This window comes from Penicillium verhagenii (assembly GCF_028828195.1).
Source record: "Penicillium verhagenii strain IBT 33310 chromosome Unknown utg000007l_segment0_segment0, whole genome shotgun sequence".
In the NCBI taxonomy this organism is placed as follows: domain Eukaryota; kingdom Fungi; phylum Ascomycota; class Eurotiomycetes; order Eurotiales; family Aspergillaceae; genus Penicillium; species Penicillium verhagenii.
This window is the reverse complement of record NW_026643171.1, coordinates 1380886-1399764: the sequence shown is the minus strand read 5'-3', so window position 1 is coordinate 1399764 and position 18879 is coordinate 1380886. Positions and strand designations below refer to the sequence as shown.

Genomic DNA, 18879 nt, shown 5'->3' with positions numbered 1-18879 from the left:
GGTGGATCATTTCAAGTGTGAAGCTGAACTGCTTTCTCCACGGTGGGAAAGATCCACCTGCATATTGTCCCTCAGGTGGGACTGACGCTAAGCGTAATTTACATGTTTCGCCTTGGTATAGAATTTTAAATACCTTAGTAATAGGCACCGAGGTTTCCACTTACTACGGAGATGCTTACGGCTTGAAATCTATTATGCTCCACACCCCTAGGCTCAAAACCATAAGACTTCCGAAATGCAGCTCGATTACTTTCTAGGCTAGGATCCTATGCAGGTATTGCTTGCATACAATTTCGATCTTTGAAATTGAAATTTCTTGATATATCACATTTCTGCCCGTGATCCTTGTGCCGACCGCGTAAATTCTGCCTTGTTGCAAGACAAATGAGCTTCCAGGTTTCGTCCGTGATTATCTCCGCATTCGATACGGACCTCGGAGTTGCAATTTGTCCACTTGCCTATCCTGACGCTAAAGTACATGTTCCACCAGTCTTCACATCTGGATGTTCTTCCAATATTCAGGCGGGTACTTCCCTGCATGTGGAGACAGTGCATCGACTTGGCCAAATGTACATACTGGGGGCACTGCTAAATAAATATCCAAACAGGCCGTACTGATGTGGCTCGCGCGGCGGTAGGGTCCATGAAACCTTCAAGGGAGATGGTCGACTGGTAGCATCATTGGAATCACCTGACCGTCCCCTAAGACCGACTCTAGGGTCATCTAGAGACAAAGACTGTTTGGACCCACTTTGGGCCTCTCAGCCAATCAGGTGCTGCAAAAAACACAGGTTCCCGCGTAGTAGAGGGCGGGATTTGGTGACAGTCAAGAATTTCTGGTATTTGCACGAGTTTCATTCAACGTAAAAGTAGATGTTTGTCAATCAACTGAGGAAGCCAAATATGTGGTGAAATTTCCCCCCAAGTTCTACATACTAGGGTTTAAGAGGCTCATTGAGGGTTCTAATTCTCAAGTGCTGGATCAATTTACCCCAGCAAAAGTCACCTACACAGCACTGTACCAGAAGAATTTCAGCAGTATGTACATATTCACTAGTTCCGTTGCTCCAGATATTACCTAGGCAGTGCTTGGTATGTCCCTCTTATTCCACTCTAGCTTGGTAATCCTCAAGGATTGTAATGAATGCTCGCAATTTCTCCTTTGTCTCCGCTGCAAAAATCACTCCTGCCATACTGCGATTGCTCCCACGTAGATAACACCACGATGTGATAACCAATCTCCCCTCTAGGCACTGCTCACTGAATTCCTTTTCAAATCTGTCCCTTGTCCCCGATACACATAAAGGCATAATAAGTGCTGCTTCGTCTAGATTTCGCTGTCGCGAGAAATGGGTGCGAAGCACGCCAAGTGCTGCACCCGCAGGACACCGTGGGTTCAAATCAATCACCAGATGGTTGCCGTTGCTGTCAGTCATCAAATCCATGCAGAAAGGTCCATGGTATCCATGCTGCTGTACAAACCGCGCAACCTGTCGCATGATGGGCGAGTAGTTCTCAGATATCGAGTCTTGTTCTCGATAAGATATAGAACCACCTATCCACTGTTCCTGATCATTGAGGAATTGGGCAGAACCGCCTAGAAAGACCGGGTCTCCTTGCTTGGGAATGAACATGGCAATCGCAACGGTATCACCAGAAACAAAACTCTGAATCACCAGGCTTGCAGGGTGAAAAATCTGGTTTGAACTATTCAACTGCCGCAATGCTCGCCGGAGCTCAACTTCCACTTCTGGTATCCAGCGCTGACGATCCTTCTCAGAACGGAAAAAGAAGGTGCCCAACGATCCCGCAGATTGCTGCAGTTTGAGAACAAAGGGTAGCTTTCGCTGGTGGACACGATTGAGGATCAGCTGCACTTCTCTCGAGATAACCGCCTCATCCTGGACCTCGAGTGGTTGAAGATGGGTATCAATGACCTCTGTCGCGGGAGTCGGAAGGCCGGAAAACGCCAGTGTGCGTTTGCACTGGAGAAGAAACTGTACATCTGGGTTCACCAGATGTGGCAGTTCCAAAAGAGAGTCTGTTGGATTGAGTACGGCGACTCTTTCTCCTGGCGAGCAGATCGGTTCGGCTGGGCCCTTGAAAAAGGATACCCGGGGTTGTTGGTCTGTGGTAAGGTGCGCAAACACCCGCAACACATCTTCCTTATACCCTGCATCGTCGTTCACGTCCATCATATATACAGGCATCTTGCCGGCGAAAAAGGTCATGTGTAAGGGGTACTGCTGCAAATACAAGCCAATGACAAATGCCTCGTCTTCGATCACAGCCGATCCATACTGGTAGATGAATCGTCTAGGCTTCGAGATGCCATATTTCAGCGCCAGAGCTTCGGTGTAGTTGAAATAAAACAGAGTGACTTCTTCGTCTTTCCCCAAATCTGGCGCGTAAAGGTCGTGCAGAGTTGCGTCGAGGAAAATTTTCTCGCAGGGGATTGGTGTCATGATTGACTGGGAGAAAAAGTGAGATCAACTTGGAAAATTTTCAGAAACTGGAGACAATCTCTAAAAAGAAAAGCCTGAAAAGAGCAAGCCAGAGGCTAAATAAAAGATTGCAGATAATCGCACAAACAAACAGATCGACATGGTAGTTTAGCAGATTTTCTTTTTTTTAGACATTTTTTTGAGATCGGGGCCCCCGGTATCCAAAATTGAAATCACGCGCAGATATAGTGCACATACATACATGGTGTGATTCTCTCCACTGCGTGCCTCTGATTCGATATAGGCAAGACAGTTGCTATGGCCAATCAAATTGATATATCTCTTGACAGCCTTTTTATCTTTGTTTCGCCCCCCCTGCCCGGTTCAACCACTTCACCAACCTTCCAAGGTTGTTCCAAGGCTCCCAACCGGTCTCAGCCCACCAGATTTGACTCCACTGGTTACACCACCCTACTGCATGTAGGTTTGGGTTGTATTTTTTGATACGATGTATCACTAATGACTTAAAAATTTTCTCCAATATTTGAAGCATTCAAGGAAAATATCTACAGATTGAATGTTAGTTGATAAGCCATACTTTGTGAAGCGATTGTCGAGATCTTATGGAAACTTTGAACATTTGAAGGGGCGGATTGGATACATTGGCGGTGATTTTTCTGACAGGTCGTGGATTCGCGTACTTTTCAATGTTGTTGCCATGTGCGGATTTTCATGACCTAGATTCATACCTTCCTTTCTGGGCTAAATTCCAACTTGAAGTTTATAATCCCGTCGCACATGTAGAAACTTCATGTTTGAATAATTCATTGTCCGTTTTACTCAATACTACTGTTAGGAGAGAGTGAACCGTGTGAGGTCACATGGTCCGCTCCTAGATGCTCCAGCGCGTGGGTTGGTTTTGTGCGAGAGGGTTAGGGTTGGTAGTTAGTCCAGGAAGTAAGAGCTTCTCTCTTCCTTCCTTCCTTTCCCCTCCATCCCGCTCAGTAGAAGAATACCACCATAGTTGTTTCTTCTCCTCTTTCTCTTTCCTCCTCATTACCATTCGTTCTTCTCCCAGGTCCTCATCGAGGTTCTGACAGATACATCTTCAAACATTCGTAATCGATACATCTTCAAAATAAATTTTACCAATGTTCTCTTTACCCTGATCATCCTATTCTGGATCACAGTGGGCTGTAAGTGGATAAGCGTCCCCCCAAACCCTTTCTCCATGGGATAGTCTCCGTCGTCCAATTCGCTAATATTGACCCGAAGAAATATAGCAGGACACCCTATTCCACGAGGTTCCGAAGAATCGTGGGTCGCTGAGTTGATCCGGCTTAGTGCCGTCGATTCTGGCAAGTCTTTCAAGAAAACTTTGTGCCCGTGTCATTTGGGTGGTTTTTTCGGCCACTATTACTCGCTGTGCAGCAAAACTTCTTTGCCGCATCATACATCACGAGTGGATGCGGTAAGACTTGATCAACGGGAACCTTGGAAACTTATACTAATATATTATTTTGAAAGATGGCGTCCAATCCAGCAGGAGAATCGGCCAACGGATCTGCCGGCAGCTCAGAACCAGCAAAATGCGGGCAATTGTACGGAGACGGATTAGGGTCAGCACTTCTCAGAATCGCCGACATTCAACAACATTGAAAGGTTACTAGCATTTACAAATACATTTAAGACATCTTACTATTCAAGAGCTGAAAATTCCATCATTGAATTCAAATGTTGAGAGATAGGTCTAATGTTATCTATCGTTATCCAAACTATCATATTCTTGGGGTATTTGTCTAGCTACCCAACGGCTGACTTCAACGGCCCCGAATTTTCGAGAAATCCGCCCGGTGCAGATGCACCCACAACGGCTGATTTTCCCAAACGATGTAGCTTTTAGCTTTATCCCAGTCAACGACACGGGGATCAAGACTGATGTCAAAATTCCAAAACAATTTGCAAAGAATGAGACGCATTTCTGCATAGGCGAGGCTGTTTTAGATGAGCGGATCGGTTAGAGGCAAGCTGAAAATTGCACGACCGAACTGAAAACTTACTTTCGGCCTATACAGGCCCTTGGGCCCATTGAAAAAGGCTGAAGAGCTTCGCGTTTGTCGTTTTTGAACTGCGTATCTCCCGTGTCTTGAAGCCACCGTTGAGGCAGGAATGAATCAGGCTTCGCAAAATTACACGAGCCACGAAAGGCGGAATAATGGGCGACTGATACAGAGGTCTTGATTGTGATTGAAAACCTGGTCAGTGTCAAGGGATCTCTGGAGATCTGTAACCAGGAAATCTATTTTCTCGAAGACAGACTGACCTTCTCTGGCAAATGCTGCCCGCATACCATTGCTCCCCCCTCTGGGACTACCCGAGGACCAATAGCTGGCGATGGAGGATACATCCGCAAGCCTTCCTCAATAACGGCATTCAAAAAAGGCAATCGAGCGACGGACAGAAAGTTGATCTCTTTCTCTGAGTTAAAAGATGAGCGGACTTCCTCAACGAGCTGGGCGTAGTAAGTTGGGTGTTTTTGGAGATAGAAATTGCACGCAGCTAATGCCGTCGCAGTCGTCTCACTACCAGCTTGAATTAACAGCGCCGCATTGGTTTGAATCTCAGAGGTTTCCATTCCGCGTTCATCATTGTAACGCAAAATGTAAGAGATGAAGTCTGGTCGGGATGTAGAGGTCGCCAATCGTCGGTCAACGCGCTCTTTGCTGAGTTGATAATGCTCCAGGCGCTTTCGAATCAAGCTCTTAGGCATAGCCTGTCGAATGAACATAGCGACCAAAGGATATATTGACAGGGCTCGGAGGAATGCTCCCGTCTTGATGCTCTTAAACATTGTGGCAACCCATGGATGGTGTTCGGAATTCTCGAGACAGCCGAAAGGCTCGCCAAAAGCAAGGTCTCCAATGATATCGAATGTGAGGAAGTTAAGCCAATGGACTAGGTCCAAGGCCTCGCTCTCTCCTTCCGTGGTGGTATATCTTCCCAATCGCTGAATGAAGAGGTCAATGTATCCGACAATCAGCTGTTCCTGCTCTTGTAGCGATCGTACCGAGAACGCATGCGTCAAAAGCCGCTTCTGGCCACTGTGGTCCGCGTCGCTCGAATTGATAAGGTTGGCAGCACCCCCGCTGGAGGAAGGAATGTAAAACTGGGGGTCTTTGGCAAATGAAGGTGCTCCAGACTTGCGATGGGAATAGATATCTGTCCAGGCCTGAGCGTCCCGGTATGTCAAGGCATTCGGACGGATTCTAATCACATCGCCATAGTGGTCGTGAAGCTCCTTGATTTTTAAATGGAGCTCACCAGTAAGCGACCATTTGATGTACGGCAAATTCGATATAGCCGCCAATCTGGGACCCGGAAATTTGCTCAATGGATGGAAGAAAAGCCGCCAGGTGAGACGTATAGAGATTCCGGCAATGATCTATATCAATCCATTCATTAGCTTCATTTATCCGTTGTCAAACTCAGCACCAAGGTAAAGGGGACATCACAAGCGTGAAAAACGTCAAGGCGTGCGCCATGGTGTCAACTGTATTAGGATCGTGTAGGAACTGACTCTGCCAGTTTTTCGAAAACGCGCAATAGTTTCACAGTTCGTCATTATTCGGGAGGACAAAACACCCCTGTAAATCGAAGGTCCTGGGTACCTAGTCCATTCCCTCGTCAGCTCCATTTGAGAAATGAATTGCGGTGTGAAGGAAAGTGGTGGAACATGCATGTATGTGTATTGTACACTGTGACGGACTCGACTGGTCTCTCTGGAAATATTGCGCATGAAAGCTGTAGCTGAATATGTGATGGCTTTCAGGTTTTGATTGGGTAATGGAAGATGTAGATCGAAAGCCGGAGGGCAAGAAAACCAAACAAAAACCAAAGATAGCAAACCGGGCCGTAATGCGGAGACACCCGAAGGAAAATAAATACAGAGAAGAGAGAGATTTGATTGGAGAGTTGAGGAACAAGTGGGGACTTGAGTGCAATTATATCGCTTTTGGAGCCGCAAAATACGAATAATACGAATAATACGGCCTGTAACAATACCGAATTTAAAACTTCAAAAAAACCCACGAATGCATCCTTCGAAATAATTGCACATTATACTATGAGTCCTTGAATGATTGGTTGAATTGATTGATGACTTCCATGTGCACATAAACGAGGGCCTTTGAATGTCATGCATATGGGTCACACATCTCACAGGCAACAAATCTATCGTCTCACAACGCCGATCTTCCCGATATAGTATGTGATAACTGGAGGCTGGAGTCATCAATTGCTATTCAGAAATCTCTGCAGGAACTCCAGCTAGCAAAACCTTCAGCTCTCCACAAAATTGACTAGCCTCCGCACCCTTGAACAGGAAGCCAGTCATACCCACATCTTGCGCCGCCACCACATTTTCCTTCTTGTCGTCAACAAAGATTGCCTCGGCCCCCGTCACACCAATCTCTTTCACAACGTGTTCGTAAAAGCACCGATCCGGCTTGCGCATTCCCAAGTAGCCCGAGGCAAATATTCTGTCAAACAAATGCCAGTCATATTCCATGGACCGCAGCTGGTCAAAGTCGAGCTGCGGAATATTCGTCATCATGTAGATTGCGAATCCACGACTTTTCAGCTCATGCAGCAACTCAGCCATTATTGGATTGGGCGTCAAACAGCTCGTACTCTGATGGAATGTCGATGCAATCTCCTCTTGTGAGACGCCGTACGTTTCGCTCAGCTGCTGATAGCATTCGGCTGCGCTCATTTGGCCTCGTTCGTAGTCATACCACAGGTCTGACTGGACGATGGCTTTCAGAATATCCACAGAGATTTTGGTTTTCATTTGGGGTTTCCATTGGAAAAGAACATCACCCATATCGAAAATAATGGCTTTGTAGGATGTCATGACGGTCAGGCTTGATAGGTATGACCTTCAATTGGTGCGGGTGATCAATGGAGTTATAAGTGGGTAGTAGAGTATCTGGAATATTTCCTGCTATCATAAAGAACCCTTTAGGTGGTAGAGTGCACCTTCTGTCGTAGGGGATGTCGATTTAATTCTTAATAGATTACCCCTGGAGGTTGAGAGTTGTGGAGAAAAACCTGCATGTGGCTGTGGGATCAAATGTTTGATTTGAAAAATGATTCCTGCATGTGGGGCAAAGCATGGAATCTTCAACTTTATGTGACTAGCTGGAAGATATTGAGCACATGCATACTGGCTACTATGATGCATACCGAGAACCGATATTCTAAAGTCAACTTGCATTGAATCTAGATAAGGGCGCTTAAGTGGGGTGGATGGATATCGGGAAACAGAATATCTATATATACTAGTCCGCATGCAACCGATATCTCATCACATTGCATACCACATGCAGGGTCTTTGCTAGTTGGAAGGAGAAAACAGATGAATCGAATCGGCACAAACAATCAAGCGAAACCGAACCAAAATTGCGCCATCGATCAAACATCATCTAGTTACACCTGAGAAGTTGTCTGCGATCTTGCAGCCCGAACTGCAATTACCCATTTCGCAATAAAGCATTAGGCTTATCAATCATTGCAACAAACGAGTTGCGGTGGGATTTTTCTTCAGCAAGCTCACATGCAGTTCCTAGAGAAACTTGATTTTTCTTCTCTGTGATACTCGCAGCATCCAGCATTTTGAAAGCAAAAGGAACTACCCACATCTGTCCACTTTCACAATGGTTCACTTCCAAGCGCTTGTCCTCGATTTTGGACAGGTTGTATCATCCTGGAAGCCGTCTTCAAATTCCCCAGTGCCCCCCAAGCTACTGAAAGAGTTGATGACCTCTGAAATTTGGCTTGACTACGAACGTGGACACTTGGCTCAGCGTGATTGCTACGCGAAACTTTCAGATAGGTTTGGCATCGCTTCGAGCGATATTGCTGCCACAATTGACCAAGCGCGTCAAAGCATTCAAACCAATCATCAAATGCTCGAATTTGTCCAGGAACTTTCGACTGTGCATGGTCTGAAGATCTATGGCATGACCAATACGCCTAGGCCTGAACAGAGCTACCTGCAAGCCATCGCCGACCAATATGGCGTGTTTGAAGAAATCTTCGTCTCCGGGAACTTAGGCATGCGTAAGCCCGAGCTTGGCTTTTACCGACTTGTTATTGAGAAGATTGATTTGCCGGTTGAAACAATCATCTTTGTGGATGACAATCCGGGGAATGTTCAAGCTGCCAAATTGACGGGGATGACTGGGTTGGTCTTTAGATCTGTGGAGCATTTCGCTGGTCAGATGGAAGATCCCCTGAGTGACTAAAATGGAGGGAGGAAATGTCTTTAGTAGAGCACAAAGCCAATATATTGGGTTGGCAGCTCAGAGGAGTTGACTCGGGAGACAGTTGATGACAGCACATTAGAGATGGGACAGGTGGCGAAGATGCGAATGAAGATGCGAACCTCCTGTATGTTAATTTCGTTATGGCATGACGGCCCGGCCCAATCCATAGATTTTCGCATGCAATAGAGCTCAAACGAAGAGGATATTTGTATGGCTTTCGGGCGCAAAATACTCTGTTTTATTTGATTTCTTCCCAATACTGTATGGTATTCTGGTCCATTAATGCGTTTCAAAGTTCAAAATCGAAAACAATTCACAAATAATCTACGGCTGCCTATAATGTAGTACAAAACTTCCAGCCAAAAAAAAAACAAAAAACAGCCTCCGATGTCCTTTTCATGCCCAGGCAACTTGCACTTCATTCCGTGGGCTGAGCATGCCGTATTCAAGTGTGGGAACCAGAATTTCGAACGCGCCATTAGTAGACACGCCATTAGAAAAATCTTCGAGTACTCCATTTGAAAGACCGATCGATTTGCCATTGGGCCACGGGAAGCTCTCAATTGCACTGACTGCCAAAGCGGTGCTCACTCCTCGGTTGCCGATCTTTAACTTTTTGGAAGCATATTGGTAGAGAAGACCCATATCCCATCCACCATCTTCACACTGTGTGGCTTTAAGGGTCTCGAGACCAATTTGATCAGCAATTCCAAATTGGTTGCATGCAATCAATCTCATAGATAATCCGACAGAGTCACATGGTGTACCAAGGCGCTCCTTCAAGCGCGGGATATAAAGGATCGCAAGCTCATCGTGAAGTGTGGAATCGCTTTCTTTAATGAAACCTAGGAAGCGGGAGAAAAAGAAAAGGAAGTGCTCGGGAGTTGGGTAGAAGGCCGTTCCATGCATATAGGCTCGACGAATGAGAACATCCTTGAGCCACTCGAGGGTTCTGGACAATTGATGTCCACGGCCGTACCGGTAGAACAAACCGAGAACGTTAACGCAAACAACTGGATCAACGCGGTTCTTGAAGGAAGTAAAGAATGTCTGGGAGATTTATGGGTTAGCAAGACGTTCATCTTGTTTGGTATCAAGGACGAGTCTTACAAGAATGATACCGTCTTCGTTGACATATTCCAGCATACGGTCTAAAACACCATGGACGATATGATCAGGTTGTATCAGGACCATAAGTGCCAAAGATGTAGTGTCAAGATCATCGGGAAAGACCGTCTGCGTAAGCACGGGTGTACCAATGAAATAATTCCATGTAGTCTCATGATGGTCAATTTCAACGAGTTCGCTAAAATCGCCCTGTCGCACGTTAGTATTTGTAAAAATGAATGTTATTCCACGAATGAAAAACTTACTCGTCTCCTGTGGCTTCCAGAATCATGAGTTGGGCAAAGTTCTCATCAATGGCGACCCCGTTGGCACTAATAGATTTGTATGTTTTCTTGTTCCTGCGAAGGAATGCTTTGCCCCTCGCGACTGGGTCAAAAACCATGTTTCGAACAGTCTGCTGGAAATTCACCGCTCCATCAAATACAACCCCTTTCATTCCCAACGACGCTGCAGTCATCACATTGTCCGTGTCTCGGTCCACAAAGAGTATCTCATGTGCAGGTTTGTTGATCGAATCGAGAACGTGATGAAAGCAGTTGAATTGTGGGTTTCGCATTCCAATTTTGTAAGATGCGAAGATGTGGTCAAAGATGGCCCAATCCACTGGCAAATGAAAATTGCGGTCGTACTCTTCTTTCCCGATTTTTGCAAAGGCATATATCTTTATGTCCTTCGAAACAGATTTGAGCTCTTTTAGAAAGGCGAGTAACTGTGTGTTGATAGTGTAGGTTGCATGGACCTGGTCAAATGCACACTCAATCTCGGCTTCTGAGAGCTCAAATTCAGCCTGAAGACGTCGAATGTAGTCTGGGCGGCTTGAGGCGCCCTGCTGGTATGCGTATGTAGCACAGCAATGCATGATGGACTTGAAAGTGAATATGGGAATGGCAGTAAGAGCCTTAAAAGACGTCTCTAGAACGACATCGCCAAGCTCCACAAGGATGACAGTAGAGGCGACTCCCGAGCTGGGAATTGACGCGTTTGCCATATCCATCCTGGAGGAATTTCGCTAGGGCGTTGTGGCATTCAAGAAGAAAGAAAAAGGGGTTCTTAGGGAGTTTATTATGTATTGGCAACTTTAGAAGAACGACATGGTGTAGATGCGGCAAAATTAAAACGCCAATCGCCTTGCAATGTTGCTTCTTCACCTATGGCTGATGCCAGCCAGATTTCAATATTGCGGCGGGGAAGCGGATTGAACCATGGATCCATGAATAGCGCGCAACTCCGACCCATAGTAGTTCGTCACATTGATAATGCAACCTGCAAGCTGAAGTCGCATGGATATGGATGCAAGTCATGGCTTGGTTGCAAAGCACAATACGTGATACGAATTTTCGCCCTGGATTTGCCTCCCTTGCAACGATGATATTAAACTCGGGAGAAAGTGGAAAATAAATTAAATGAAATTACTGAGGAAATCGTTGCATTGCTTCGTCTGCATGAAATAGTTCATATAGTCCACGGCTGCCTTTGAAAACGGGTCCCCACTGAGCCTTGTTCTACGATCAGGATTTGAGACCCGGTAAACTAATAAGACACAACGTTTACAAAAGCTCGTGTTCTTTGAATGTACTACAGCCTGATATTATGATGATTAATGGGGATAAGGAGATTTTGGAGTAGTCTTAGTGGGATGGATAGCTTGGAATTTCTCGGCTGTGCCGTTCTAATCTGGGCATTTGCCATTCAAATGTTGTTATTCTTCATGCAAAACAGAGTTATATCGCTTACCATCGATGCCAGATTTAATCAAATAATCTACCTACGATATGCAAGTGCGCCCATGTCGTCATTGGGTGGCGATCTTGGCAGACTGATCTACACATATGATGGAGATCTATTGAGACTTCAAAGAAACATCATGCAATGCACTCGTACCTCATTTCCATGAACCCTGGACCCTGGAGTGCACAGAAAGACGCCGGACTACCTCGGGGCTGCCGAGGTGGCGCATGCGTTGCGTGAGAAATACAAGAATTAGGGGCCTGTTAGTTTGAATTTAATTTATTTGTTGATCTGCTGCAAGTACATCCCAAAATCTAGTCTCATTGAGAATTCTGACCTCTTCTGCAGGTGATATAGGTAGGTGGACATTAATTTCAAATTTTACGAGTTGAGGTTGTCCCTGGGGCCTGAATCACATATGCAAATGCACATTTGTGGGGATGGCCATGTTTTTGCAAACTTTCAGTGTGATTGATAGCTGCAGACCGCAAATGGAGGTGCTTAGTGGACTAATCTAATACTACAACAGATTTTACCCACCGCGTTGGGATCACTGGATAACCCGGGTTTTTTTTCCTACTTGATTCAATTTAATCTCGCCTGGCTTGCTACACCATTGTTCAAATTCTACCCCATACGCCCAGTCCGTTCTCTCAGGAACGAAGGCAAAGCTCTCACCACACAATGGCACCCCAAACCCAGTTATCGGGACGCGTCGCGCTAGTTACCGGAGGTGGTCAGGGTATCGGACGCGCTATGTGCTTAGCCTTCTCTACAGCTGGAGCCAAGGTAGTAATTGCCGATATCGACCAGGCGAAGGGCACACGGGTCGCGACCGAGATAGTCGAGCGTGGAGGTGATGCCCATTTTGTCCTGACAGACGTCACCAAGTCTGAGAGCATTCGCAGCCTAGTTCAAGAGACAGTTCGCCGATTTGGAAAATTGGATATCGCTGTCAACAACGCGGCACTTGGGCCAGATACCTCGGAGATTGCCTCTCTTGACGAGGAATCTTGGACGCGGATCATCCAGACCAACCTCACCAGCGTGGCGTTTTGTCTGAAGTGGGAGCTACAACACATGCAGGCGCAGGGTGGCGGAGGTTCAATCATCAATCTGACTTCGGGTTCGGCCCTGAGACCTCAAGCCACCATGCCGGCCTACGTTGCCGCTAAATCGGCCGTTATTGGTCTGACTAAGGTTGCAGCCGTCGAGAATGGTCGGCACGGGATCAGGGTTAACGTTATTTCCCCCGCAGCTACCAATACGCCTATGCTTGCTCAGTCATTGACCGATATGGGAGTTACTGCAGAACAGCTCGTTTCCAGTTCTGTGGGTGGGCATCTTGGACGACTGGGCGAGCCTGAGGATATTGCAGCGGCCGCACTTTGGCTGGCTTCTGATGCCTCATCATATGTGACAGGAGCTTTGTTCCCAGTAGATGGAGGATATTCCGTCTAATGATATCCAGTATTTCTGGCATTGAGAGAGGGCTGACAGAAATATTGAGCCGGCTGTATACGTTGCAAAGAAAAGGCCACCTCAATACTTTTCGCGTGTTTGTCAATGTGATTAGGGAACCTTCGAACTCATTAGGCCCCCAAGGAGGGAAGAAGGCCACCACATAGAGAACTTTTGTACATCAGAAGCGGGTATTTCGCAAAGTGCTCAGACTACGTCGAACATTTCAATGTTTTGAATGTACAAAGTTAACATTATTTGAGGAACTGGAACCTCATTTCAACCCTTCCGATGAAAATTGATAGACATTGACTGAAAACAACTCGAATGGGTGTTTTTTATTACAAAAATAAAATTCAGTTTCTCATAGACTGATGGCTATGATGCGCGTGTGGATCACCAAGTTCCTCTCCCTCCTGCCGATGATGGTCTCCCAGCTTGACACCAAGCTCATAGTCTTGCTTTTTCCACGGCGCCGGCCACAGAAAAGCATTTTTAGGAACTGGCATTGCATCGAACTTATCTGCATCAACAGCGTTATTGTGCTGCCAGTCTACCAGTGCATTAAAGTCGCGACATTTCCGGTTCACACTAAAGTCCGGCCATGGCGCTCGGCGGTCTTCCACCCAAGCCAGAGTTAATACTTCTGTATTCGCATTGCACTGCAGGTTTTGAAGTAAAATCTCGGTGCAATGGCCAAGATGGATCCACCAAAACTTGTCTTTAGTATCCAATTTGGGCTCATACCCGGGATAGTCCGCAAAAGCAGCCTTTCGGAGCATATTAAGGCAATGGATTTGCTGTGGATTTGCACCTCAGTCAATTGAATGGTCCTGTTTTCGCCATCCCGATTGCACGAGACAGGGAGAGGAAAGACATGATCTTACATGCATCACATCAAGCTGGACCATATAAGCATCGTCACCCATTCCCCAGTATTTATCATCGAAGGAGGCGACTGTCTCTGGATCCTTGCCCAGCTTGACGATCTGATCGCGAGTGACGACGTGTGTCAAAACCTTTTCATATTGAGCCCAAATAGCATCGTTGTCAGTACTGGGCTCCTCGCGTGCAATCGAAACCTCTGGCAAGGGGAAAAATGTTCCGTTCAGCATCGTTGAATAACCTGGAATGGTTATGTCATCGAGAATGGGAGCTTCGGTTTCAACCTGGTTAGTCAATTTGAGGATTAGGTGGTTCAAGGGGTTCATTCTCAAAACTTACACCACCATGACACCTGCCTCAAACTGGGGTTCCTCTCACTTTGCCAGAAAGCCCCCTTGGTGCCCAGGACTAGGATGATAGTAATGCTCAAAACAACGATGTTCAAAACCGTCAGAATTATACAGACATTGGATAAGGCCGTTTTTTTGACGAAGATCGTTTTCATGAGAAGGCTTTCAGACTCAATCTCATCTTCTTCGCCATCTTGGATTTCGGTGCTCAGACTATGGAACTTCGGCTCTTGATAAAGTCTTTTCCAAAAGCTCGATATTATCATTGCACCGGTGAAATCTGTACAGCGGTGATATAAATGATGGGTAAAACGATAGAGCTTTGAGCTGTGAGCTTTGGGAGGAGATTATGACGACGGTTGAAAACAATGATCAGGGCAAAGTAAAAAAGGCCTCGCGCTACCCACCTATTGAACGGATGAAGTCATCAAATTCAATGTTGAGGAAATCCTACGATTTCCTGCCCAATTCTAGACTTTAGCAATCGGATCGCTCGGCTTGTTACTTAAACTTGCTTTCAACGCTCCACCCCATGGCATGGCGATTTGACCGCAGATGAGGGCATACATATTCATGATCAAGGATGTTGTTACACGGGGCATTCATAGAGAAATGGGCAAAAGCCCCAATCGTTAGCTGCCCTAGGCGAGAGTGTAACAATATCCTGGAACAAACTTTGGATTTGGCTTTTCCGAGATTGAAGTCGGACACATGTTGTGTGCAGATACAGATGGATAGCTTTTAACCCTCGAGAGCCAAAGACTAGAATGATGATCCACCGATGCACTAAGGTGCTATACCCAATGAAACAATTGGTTGGATGAAAGCTTAATGAAGGGGACGCGTACGCCTCACGACGTATAAGAATCATCGTCCCGGCCTCGGAGAACTGACGCAGAAATCCGGAGTAATCTTCTCATCTCCTTTCAAACAAGCCTTTCAGCCTTAATCATCCGCAAACCATAGGATGCATATCTCATGCCTCATCGCTTTCCTGGGAGCCACAGGCATTGCCTTGGGACTTCCTGTCACGAACGGCGAACAATTAGAATCGGCTTCTCAAATGACGGACAGGGGAAGCCTCTATCCCTACGTGCTCTCTCAAGTGGACGAAGAAGCGCAGCGAAATGAATTATACAAGAATACCAATAAAGAAGCCCTTGACAAGCGCTTCTACTACACTCGCTACACTCCGGATGGAAGTCTCAATAAACGCTTCTACTACCACTACACTTCTCCTGAGAAACGTGACGCAGACCTTGACAAGCGCTTTTACTACACTCCGTACGGGACCACCGAGAAGCGCGAAAGTATCGACAACACACACTCAAGCCCCTGGTCCACTTATTCCGAGCGGAGTAACAATGTAGCTTAACGTGAATGCCTTCAGGATATCCCTGCACATTTCACAAACTACGTCAAAATGTGACTTTGGGCATTGAATGGCCATGCCATGTGGCTCTGTCCTGTCGATTTGGGGGGGTGTTTACCCCACATTGCATGTTTTGCACGATCCGTGTGTACTTCAATGTTGAAAGGGCCTATTTGTGAACTCATTCCGGTCCTTAATTTGCAGTATTTCCACTCAAGTGATCCGGACCATAGTAGTTGTATTCTCAAGCTTATTCCTTTAGTGGACTTAATTGTGTTTGATCATGTGACCTGTACTCTCACTCTATTTCCCTGTAGCTAGTTCTTCCTTCTCTCTCTTCTTCTTTCTTCCTTCCTTGCAGCACACAATAATACCATTGCATTGCGTTCCCGCTCTCCTTCCTTCGTAGACTTCGTGTCTCTTCAAAATGGAGTTTGCTGTATCTATTTCCACGCACGCCTTTGTCAACAAGTTGGAATTGAATCCAGAATAATATGTATTGATTGCTTTCTTATACATAATGAGGTAAGAAAGTACAAGCCTTGGCGCAGCGCGTACCGGTCCGTGAAACCTTCAAGGGAGATGGTCAAGTGGTAGCATCGTTGGAATCACCTGACCGTCCCGATCACCTGACTACCATGTTTGTTCTATCACGTGATTAAGACCCACTCTTACAATCGACCGTCTGGACCCACCTCGGGCCTATCAGCCAATCAGGTGCTGCAAAAAAAAACAGGTTCCCGCGTAGTAAAGGGCTGGATGGATGGACTGGATGGACCAAGTAGTAGAGGGAGGGATATATCTGGAAGACGAGGTGATGGTTCTAAACTATTCCACAGCCAATAATACTGTTTGGAACCTAATATCGATATTATTTCAAAGGTATTCCACGACTTGAGAGACACCCATTGATATACATATAACATCGACGACCAGTATTGACAACAAGTTTGAGTCTGCATTGATAGTTTCTGGATGCAAGCATTGTACGACGACCATAATCAGCGTTTTTAATCTGTATCATGATGTAAGTTGTCCCTCCCTATATCACCTTTTCCAAAATTGGAATAAGCTGGCAACTGTTTTCTCTCAGTTTCATCGCTTCTTTACTGTGCGGATACCTACCCCGCGGCTTTCTTTGCCTGGATTCCGCCTGGGCAGTAGATTGAGAAATCAGAAATACCAAGTCTTTTCATTTACTTTTTCTTTTCACTAATTTCTCCATCATCTTCCATGAACGAATCTGGTTTGAGCCCAGAGCCTGGCCATCGGGGAATTTGCGAAAACGTTCCATGTTCCTCGAGAGAAGAGCACAACCCAATCACAGCCAATCAATCCCAATGTAGCAGTTGTCCGGATTTGCTGCTTTCGCCAAAAACTCGTCTTCGCCTGTTAATCACATTGATTGTTATACTATTGACCTTCGAGATTGGTGGCCAGATGATCGCAGGTCCCATGGTGCGAGTGATTGAGATCATTGCCTGCAATCAATACTGGCGTCATCACGACCCCGCCAGACTGCCAGCGACGGGTAATCCTCCAGAGCACCTGTGCAAAGTCGCAGCAGTGCAGGCAGAAGTTGCAACCGTAAAAGGCTATTCTGACTTGCTGGAGAAAATGCTCGGTGCGCCAGTCCTGCCTGTGTGTTGGAAGAAAATACGCTTACGTTGAAACCTTTGACAGGTACCATCTGCGCCATTCCCTATGGCCTTTTAGCAGATCGATACGGTCGCCGACGCGCCATCCACATCACTATTCCTGGATTTCTGCTGAACGCCATCATAACAAACTCTGTACTGTGGTTCTCCGATCACCTGCCGCTCCGGGCCATCTGGCTGGCCGCTTTCAGCTGGATCATTGGAGGAGGACCATCGGTGGCGCTAGTGGTGATCTGGACCATGCTAGCTGATCTCACGACAGATGCACAGCGTGCAACACTTTTCTTTCGGGTCGGACTCATCGGTCAAGCTGGGAGTTTATTTTCGAGTGCCATTAGCTCGGTCTTGATGAGTGTAGACCCTTGGATACCGCTACTTCTCGGCTGCGGAATTATTCTAGTCGGATTGGGCTGCGCACTTTCTCTCCCTGAGACGATGAGAGTATCAAAACCAGTGTCATTATCCTCCCCCGAGTCATCAGCTCCCTACGAAACGCCTCCAAATTTTGGATCCCCGTACAATTTCTTCCAGAGGAAGGCTTCAAGTCTATTCCATCCTTACCTCTTCATCTTCAACCGCAGTCTACTACTCCTCTTGATATCAATTACTGGTTTTCAGGCCGCACAGACATCCTGGTCATTTTTCACTCAGTACATCTCAACACGTTTCACATGGAGCTTGGCACGAGCCAATCTGCTTACTTCCCTCCACACGGCTGTTACGATTCTCGTGTTTCTTTTCCTCCTCCCGTATCTGTCCAATAAAGTTTTACATTCCTTGCCATTACGGAGAAGAGACCTTCAGGTCGCACGGCTCAGTGATATAGCTCTCATGATGGGATCGCTCGGCATTGGTCTGTCTACGTCGAGGCTGTTTTTACTTCTAAGCCTATGCTTCCACGCGACCGGAGCGGGTTTCTCTTTGGTGGCACGATCCCTTGTCACTGACCTGGTTAAACAAGAGGAAACGGCTAAACTCTACTCCGTTATTGAAATAATGCAAATGTTTGGCGGGTTGCTGGGTAGTTTGTGTTTCACGAACGTTTTCAGACTGGGATTGAGAATGAGTGGGATTGGAGCTGGGCTGGTGTGGGTATTAGGTGGTCTATTTTACTTTATAATTGCTCTCTTACTCGGGCTAGTTTGGGTATAGGTCCTGCTCACTTGGTTTACGGTGGACGATTAGGGGCGAAAGGACAGTGCTGATTCATACCAAATTTCAGGCCAAATTAAGCATCGCCTTTGCTCACCGTTCTTCCAGCTACGCCAACAAATCTGGCATGAGATTTGGTGATAATTATTAATCAACACCGTCTTTTCGCCCCTAGGTTCTCAAGAACCGTCCACTGTACTTGAGTCGTGGTTACACTACAACGTACCAGGATTCTCTGGTCATTTGTTCCTTAGCTTCCGAATGGGTAAATGAATTGATAGACTTAGTATTGTTCAATAGGAGAGTTCCCGGTTTTACTAAATTCGAGGGATGATATCCCAAAGTGACGTCGGGACATTTCATCTGCCCCCTCTC

General features: G+C 46.3%; 9 protein-coding genes across 9 annotated transcripts; 3 read left to right on the top strand and 6 right to left on the bottom strand.

Annotated features, from left to right (window-relative positions):
• Positions 1–1103: 1103 nt before the first annotated feature.
• Positions 1104–2465, bottom strand: N7466_007203 (putative solid-state culture specific protein; the record flags this gene model as incomplete). The annotated part of the gene is made up of 1 exon (XM_057166592.1): positions 1104–2465. The coding sequence occupies one exon, from the start codon at positions 2463–2465 to the stop codon at positions 1104–1106; it is 1362 nt and encodes a 453-aa protein (XP_057019633.1).
• A 1735-nt stretch (positions 2466–4200) lies between these two features.
• Positions 4201–6066, bottom strand: N7466_007202 (cytochrome P450; the record flags this gene model as incomplete). The annotated part of the gene is made up of 4 exons (XM_057166591.1): positions 4201–4439; positions 4518–4680; positions 4768–5886; positions 6022–6066. 4 exons carry the CDS (start codon positions 6064–6066, stop codon positions 4201–4203), a joined length of 1566 nt encoding a protein of 521 aa, XP_057019632.1.
• A 675-nt stretch (positions 6067–6741) lies between these two features.
• On the bottom strand, positions 6742–7356 carry N7466_007201 (HAD family hydrolase; the record flags this gene model as incomplete). The annotated part of the gene is made up of 1 exon (XM_057166590.1): positions 6742–7356. The coding sequence occupies one exon, from the start codon at positions 7354–7356 to the stop codon at positions 6742–6744; it is 615 nt and encodes a 204-aa protein (XP_057019631.1).
• An 802-nt stretch (positions 7357–8158) lies between these two features.
• On the top strand, positions 8159–8749 carry N7466_007200 (uncharacterized protein; the record flags this gene model as incomplete). The annotated part of the gene is made up of 1 exon (XM_057166589.1): positions 8159–8749. The coding sequence occupies one exon, from the start codon at positions 8159–8161 to the stop codon at positions 8747–8749; it is 591 nt and encodes a 196-aa protein (XP_057019630.1).
• A 417-nt stretch (positions 8750–9166) lies between these two features.
• On the bottom strand, positions 9167–10892 carry N7466_007199 (HAD-like protein; the record flags this gene model as incomplete). The annotated part of the gene is made up of 3 exons (XM_057166588.1): positions 9167–9820; positions 9881–10076; positions 10144–10892. 3 exons carry the CDS (start codon positions 10890–10892, stop codon positions 9167–9169), a joined length of 1599 nt encoding a protein of 532 aa, XP_057019629.1.
• A 1418-nt stretch (positions 10893–12310) lies between these two features.
• Positions 12311–13087, top strand: N7466_007198 (SDR family NAD(P)-dependent oxidoreductase; the record flags this gene model as incomplete). The annotated part of the gene is made up of 1 exon (XM_057166587.1): positions 12311–13087. One exon carries the CDS (start codon positions 12311–12313, stop codon positions 13085–13087), a length of 777 nt encoding a protein of 258 aa, XP_057019628.1.
• Positions 13088–13443: 356 nt separating this feature from the next.
• On the bottom strand, positions 13444–14588 carry N7466_007197 (oxidase ustYa family protein; the record flags this gene model as incomplete). Its single annotated transcript, XM_057166586.1, has 3 exons — positions 13444–13887; positions 13975–14243; positions 14312–14588. The coding sequence occupies 3 exons, from the start codon at positions 14586–14588 to the stop codon at positions 13444–13446; spliced, it is 990 nt and encodes a 329-aa protein (XP_057019627.1).
• Positions 14589–15289: 701 nt separating this feature from the next.
• N7466_007196 (uncharacterized protein) lies at positions 15290–15697 on the top strand (the record flags this gene model as incomplete). The annotated part of the gene is made up of 1 exon (XM_057166585.1): positions 15290–15697. The coding sequence occupies one exon, from the start codon at positions 15290–15292 to the stop codon at positions 15695–15697; it is 408 nt and encodes a 135-aa protein (XP_057019626.1).
• A 1471-nt stretch (positions 15698–17168) lies between these two features.
• Positions 17169–17393, bottom strand: N7466_007195 (uncharacterized protein; the record flags this gene model as incomplete). The annotated part of the gene is made up of 2 exons (XM_057166584.1): positions 17169–17333; positions 17361–17393. The coding sequence occupies 2 exons, from the start codon at positions 17391–17393 to the stop codon at positions 17169–17171; spliced, it is 198 nt and encodes a 65-aa protein (XP_057019625.1).
• Positions 17394–18879: the final 1486 nt, after the last annotated feature.